The sequence below is a fragment of a genome, unplaced genomic scaffold (assembly GCF_019419815.1).
Source record: "Pyrus x bretschneideri cultivar Hongxiangsu unplaced genomic scaffold, Pyrus_bretschneideri_v1 Contig64, whole genome shotgun sequence".
Taxonomy (NCBI): domain Eukaryota; kingdom Viridiplantae; phylum Streptophyta; class Magnoliopsida; order Rosales; family Rosaceae; genus Pyrus; species Pyrus x bretschneideri.
This window is the reverse complement of record NW_025999803.1, coordinates 773,969-780,498: the sequence shown is the minus strand read 5'-3', so window position 1 is coordinate 780,498 and position 6,530 is coordinate 773,969. Positions and strand designations below refer to the sequence as shown.

Here is a 6,530-nt window from a genome sequence, read left to right as displayed (position 1 = left end):
AAGATGGGTGATGGGGTGACTGGGTTCTGTAAGTCTGGGATGTCAGATCGAGACAACGAGATAGAGGTGACAAATCAAGAAGATGGTGGTCGCCAGGGCAGTTGTGATGTCAGGGTGGTGGAGGGAAGGGGACGATGCACTCGAGACGGCGAGAGAGACTCAAGTTATAGAGTTGAATTTGATAGGTCGAGGACAAGGAAACATAAAACCAACGATGAAGATTGGATGGAGATCAATCTCGTTTGTCCATTCTAATTACAAACGGGCCGGTCCGGATATCTACGGTTCTTATACTTCAAGAACCAGCCCGAAACGAAATTTCTAAGGCCTGCCCTGCCCCTCCCCGTTTCTTTTCTTACAAAATTAGAAACCGGCCCGTACCCACCCCAAAACCTTGATTACCCGTCCCGACCCGCGGTTCCTATACTTGTTTGCCCACCCCTAGTTTCCATTAATTAATCCAAACGTACAATTTCTACCTTACTGTTACAAGTTGCTGATTGTGTTCTAAGAATTTCCTTCAATTTCGTATAACACTTGAATAAGCTCAATCTAAATGTGACTATTTACATAACTAAACAAATAGAACTTAAAGATCTGAGGTCACTCATGCTGCAGGCATAGAGGTCGAAATGACAACGTACGACAAGTAGAGTAGCCCATCCTGGATTTTGCTCAAAGCTGTGGTCTGGTCATCATGGAGATGTTTAGAGAAAGTACTTGCTTTTTCTTGGATCGATGTCTGTGAGAGCTCTTCGTGGGATTCCTCAGAAGCACCCTTTATGGCTGCTAGATAAGCTTCGGCAACATCAGACATACCTGTAGAGTTCATCAAAAATCAAACTGTCAACAAAAATATCTTTGCTACATGAAATAAACACGGCATCAAAGACCTCAGAAGTGCACGTTATTGATAGGTTTCATTAATCCACTGTGAAACAAAATCATCAAGAATTCAGTCTAAAAGCATAAAGAAAAGACACGAGGGTTTAGGAGACATAGGAATTAGCACCCCAAACGATAACATATTTGGGTTCAATACGTTGCTGTATCCATGAGGATTATCTTCCTAATGATGCAACAAACCAGTCACCTAGTAGCTAACCAGTCTACATTGAGCAACTGAGTAGCAATAAGCGATTAGATCTCAGAGTACATTTTTGTAATGGCAGATTTTCAACTAGGAAAAGGTAGTCAATTATGAGCATAACCAGCAAGAACAAAGTACCAAGGAAATCAACCTGTGACGAAACTGCTAGACACTGCCTCCACATATCCTGCCATTGCTTGTGCTTTTGATCTGATTATCTTTGCTTTCTCAACAGAATCTTCAGGCCAATCAATATTCTCCAGATCAGCATCCACATCTTCTACCTGAGTTTTGTTTGCACTAGATATGATGGATTTACCAAGAATCAGCAGTTGAGATACAGCAGAACAGCACAATTCAGACAGTCTCTGCAAAAATATGATTGCTTCAGAACTATTGAGCCCATCAATTAAAAGCAAAGCCGACAGAATACCATACTGTTAGACTAGATAATTATGTACATGAACCCCCTCTGAGTGAAGACTCTCTAATCTTCCAGTGGTTCTTTGAATTATATCGTTAACAGCTTGTCCTGCCAAGGCACTTGTGAACCTAAAAAGAACGCAAGTAGAGAAGTTTAAAAGTCATTGTAACAAAGCATGATATAACAATAAACAAAACTAAGTATAGAAGACCAGGCATGTTTCTAATGCAATATGTCAGCCAAGGTTACAAAACCAAGAGGAGCAAATGACTTCCATTTCTTTTAATTGGACGCTGTTGAAATTGTAAAACATATGTAAAGTGAGAAAATGCAATCCGGTTTTGAAACAATACATATCAGCACCCAGCAATAGCTTTTCATAGGACTCCCCTGTAGCAGTCCCACCTTTAAAAGATTTACATTTAGAGTAATTCTACCTAAACAACTTTTTAGACCACATTTGCAAACCAAGTGATGTGTCACCAATAGAAAATAAGCACGTTAATCTATACTTAAGTAATAATCCAATCACCAACAACCACGTCATGTGGTTTACAAAATATGGTTTAACTTGGTGATCTCCTTAGCATTACCCTAACATTTTTTTGAGAGTGTGACGCATGTCAAATACCAAACTGATGCGATGTTGGGACTTATATGATCCATAAACACACACCTCCATAAGCAAATGATTATAAAGATATTATTTTTAAAATCAACTAGCAGGAAGCCTCAGATCTCCAATCAATTCAGACTGAGAAGGACGGTGGACAGGGAAAGGACACATCATCAACAGTGGCTTGATGAAAATCTGTCTCATCATGTAGTTTTATAGTTTCTGTAATCAGATGCTGGCTTTAGTGTACACATAGTCGTTTGTTTGTAAAATGAGTGGACAAATACACAGTAATGAAGCAAAAAAGGTAAGACTATGCTAGTAGATTTATACAAGCTTAAAGATCAGTTAATGAGCAAATTACCGCGGTGGCAGAAAGCAATTATGCATATGCACCCTGGTGCAGGTTCAATCCCCACTGATCCCCCTCCCCCCTAACTAACAATTTAACCCACTAACACTATCGTTTGTCAAAAAAAGAAAAAAAAAGATAAGTTAATGAGTAAATTATGAAAATCAGATGAATGTAATAAAAAATCAATATAACTAAAACAGCCATTCATGGAAGCAAAAATTAAAAGACAATAAAAAAAAGAAATTGAACAAGATATAATACCCAGCCGCCATATCAGCAGCCTTACTGACGCTTGAATCATGAAGAGTTTTCATCTCATCAGTATTTCCATCATCTCTGGTCTCTTTCTTTTTGCCTTTGTCCGACTCTGCACCACTTCCATCCAACTTAATATCCAGACTGAAAATCTGTTGCACCTCTTTAAGCTTTCCATCATAAATAGACTTCTGTTCTGATGACAATTTTCCTTTTCTCCGACTAAATAATAGTGCATAATGGCTGGACAAACCCTCCAGTTCCTGACAGTATTACAAAATAACAACTTTAATACATTTTATTCCTTACAATAACAATATTTAACCTCAAAATTACACAACTGACCTCCAACTGTTCTGGACCTCCATATATGTAGAAGCATCGATCAAATCCCACTTCCTCATATAACTGATCCTCTCTGGTTTCCTTTTCAGAAAGTGTAGAATTCTTATTGACTTCTATACCAGTCTCTGTGATCAGCAGATCCAAAGTTTCCTTTCCTACAAGCTCAAGCACTTGCATTCCCCTTGATGTAAAAGCTTTTCCAGTCTGTACAAGAAACCAAGATAAGCAATGATGTCGCATTAGTTAACCAAAAAAACGTAGCAGGGAAATGCAAACCTCTAATAAGGATGGTGCAGTAGAACCATCAGCTCCACCTTGCTGGACAGATCCCCCAAGGTTCACAGCAGAATTCTCAATCCTAGAGAACAAGAAGTTGAAAGTATGGGTCAAGTTTTTGTTTCTAATTTGGTATTCAAACTCTTCACAAATATATCAACTCCATAATCTATGTAAGAAGTTAAAATTAGAATCTTGAGCGATTATCTGGACTGTAGCCATCTGCTGATTGCTAATTTTGATCCAGAGCATCGTAAAAAGATTCTCTCTACATGACATTAAAAAAACTACTTGTGTTCTCCTGTAGCATAATGGCAAAAATACTAATGCATTAAACTACAGTTGAACATACTTGTGCACTAGATCGGTACCCCCTTTCAACGCATTTCCTAATGCTTGCCATGCTCCTGTAGCAAAATTCTCCACAGAACTATCAAGCACCTTCAAACCCTGAAAGTATTCAAAAGTAGCATGTCAAATGAAATACACAAGAAAGTTATCAGCTTTAGAGGATTGAAGCAAAATTTAACAACAGAAAGAGTTAGTGTTAAATTTGCATTAGCGATAGCTAATTACCTATACATTTCATTCAATAAGTACAACATAAGAAAACATAGGGAATGAAAACATAACGAACTCAGCATAAGAAACTTCACTGAGATATGATCGGCATGAATGCATTAACACAAAAGAGTTGCAGATACATAAAAAAGAAATCTCAACTCCGTAAATTTACAACTTGCCTGACCAAAAAGCGAATCCTGACTAGCTTTCTCCAATTTATCAAGAGCAGCCTTTCTTTGCTTTTCATGCTTATCTCGGCTCTCAGTGCCGTCTTGGCTTTCCTTTTCAGAATCCCTTTCCTTGTCCTTGGAAGATTCTTCTGCGTCCTCAGCAGCTTGCATGTCGGCAAGGCTCTTCGCTGCCGTCTGTGCAACCACAGCCGCCTGCATCCAAAAACAGCTACTTCACAAACCGGACCACAAAATGCAGCAAACCTAAACTCTTCCATATGGACTAAATACATAAGTCTCTGCATAGTTTATAATTAAACTCCCACAAACAAATAAAAACATACACTTGTAATCAGATTACAGCACCAAACTCTTAATAGCTTAAACCTACTTTCAGATTCGCAATCTAAAACAGTTAATTAACTCCACAATCATCTAAATCCACCAAAAATTACATCCACTAATCAACATTTCCCAAACTTATAAACCCTAATTTCCAAAATACACCAAATCAGGTAAACTTACAACACAAATGCAGATTCAAATACATTTATCAAACGCTGGAGACACTTACATTCCGAGAAATCTCTTCGGCGGCTTTCTGAAGATCTGAGAAGACGGAAGAAAAGCCCCAACCTCCCCATCCTCCGCCACTTTTCGCCGGCGACGCTTGCGCTACAGTTACTTCTCCTTCTTCCTGTGGAGGAACTTTGTCCTCCTTGAGCGGCTGTTTGTCTTCTTGCTCCATTGCCGATTGAATCCACGCGCTTTCGAGAGAAATGGAAGTTTTGAGGGATTTGATCGAGATTTTTGTGAGTTGGAATTTGTGTGAAGTTTGTTTGTTGGGCGTTTTGTCACTTTTGGGAAGTTGAAATGGACGAAGGGAAAGCTTACCTCTCCATCTGCTACATCGGCGTGCTTTCGAAGTCAAGGCAGCCGGTAAACGCCGTCGTTTGGGATGGTTTTGAGAGACTCGTTTGGCACTACCAATTCAACTGCTTTATTCGAACCCAAGTGGACCAACAGACCTAACGCTGGTGAATTGCTTTATTCGAACCCAAGTGGCCTGCGTTGGTTTGAAGCTGGTAAATTATACAAAATCACCTTATTATGGGTAACATTATAATTTCATATTTAATGTTTTAAACATTATAATGTCAAACCTCTATTATTAGTTCATTAAATTAACTGTTAAGTGATGACATGAAATGCAATGCCATATTTTGCTGACATGTCAATCAACTTGTACAAATGATCAAACACCTAATAAAATATTTAATTATTAAAATAATCACCTCAATTTTGGATCGAAACACAATTTCATACCTTATATTTTAAACATTGCAATGTCATATATCTCAACTTATGAATTCGTTGCAATGTTAGATCTCTGTTAAATTTTCTATCGGTTCTGATGTTAAATGATGACGTGGTAGGAGCAGAATCCACTCCTTTGCCATTGGAATAAAATATTAATTAATTAATAATAAATTAAGAACTTTTATTTTAAAGATTAAAGTTAATTAAAAAAGTATATTAATTAGTTATTTTGAAACAAATATTTTGTTAATTAAAAAGGCTTGATTAAAAGTAATTTTACTTTAAAACTTATAAAAAACAAAAACAAAAACAAAAAACAATGAAGGTTGCCTTCTTATCAAGACCTCTTCGCAGGCCGACCTCTCTACCGATGCTCTTGCTTCGGCAAGAACCAAAATCAACCCTGCTGTGAAAGTACCTTCACGTTCATCCTCCTTTTTCGTCCTTCTCTTTCCAACCTTCCAAATCTGTTTCTCCGAGGGTTCCAAGTCAGAGCCAGAAGCCCCTTTCTTCGTCATCGCCTTTGTCGTCCTCCGTGGAATCCCCTACTACTTGCACGTATTCTAAGCAGTCGCTCATGGAGGTCGCGAAGGCCATTTATGAAGGGAAATTTGAGGCTGGGACGGATAGTCTCGCCCATATACCCAATTTTTTAAAAGGAAAACTAATGAAAATAGCTTCAAAACTTTGCATTTTAACCAAAAACTATCTAATAACTTTATTTTATAATAAGGACAAGAAAAAGAAAATAAACTTACCATACGTGCTTGAGTGGATTGGCCAGTGACTATGCCAAATGTTTTCATCAACATTTTCTGTTCTTAGAATATGAAAAAAAAAACTTCAAATTAAATTACTTCCCTAGTTTTGTTTTTGTAGAGTTGCTTCCTCACAGTAGTTAAGATGATGAGAGATTTTTCAATGTGCTCGGAACACGGTACACCATATGTCTCTATACAAGTGGTGAGATTCTTGTGTTAAAAAATTAATAACATAACACGTGGTGTACCACTTGTGTTATGGGCACAAGGAAAAAATTCTCCAAGATGACACTCAAGCTCAAGAAATTGGATGGAGAGCTACATTTAATTATTGTAGGTATGTATATTGTGACG

At 37.8% G+C, this 6,530-nt stretch overlaps 1 protein-coding gene across 1 annotated transcript; it reads right to left on the bottom strand.

Annotated features, from left to right (window-relative positions):
• Positions 1-500: 500 nt before the first annotated feature.
• Positions 501-5,121, bottom strand: LOC103934663. Its single transcript, XM_009344416.3, has 10 exons — positions 4,990-5,121; positions 4,670-4,862; positions 4,105-4,308; positions 3,714-3,811; positions 3,362-3,443; positions 3,086-3,289; positions 2,747-3,003; positions 1,552-1,642; positions 1,242-1,458; positions 501-819 (listed from the first exon to the last, which is right to left on the bottom strand). The coding sequence occupies exons 1-10, from the start codon at positions 4,995-4,997 to the stop codon at positions 608-610; spliced, it is 1,566 nt and encodes a 521-aa protein (XP_009342691.1). The 5' UTR covers positions 4,998-5,121; the 3' UTR covers positions 501-607.
• Positions 5,122-6,530: the final 1,409 nt, after the last annotated feature.

Excerpts from the sequence above, each read along its gene's own strand:
- LOC103934663 (XM_009344416.3), bottom strand. Across the intron at positions 3,812-4,104 it reads AGGATTCGCTTTTTGGTCAG|GGTTTGAAGGTGCTTGATAG; the intron begins GCAAGTTGTAAA and ends GAATACTTTCAG. Across the intron at positions 1,459-1,551 it reads TTCACTCAGAGGGGGTTCAT|AGACTGTCTGAATTGTGCTG; the intron begins GTACATAATTAT and ends ATATTTTTGCAG.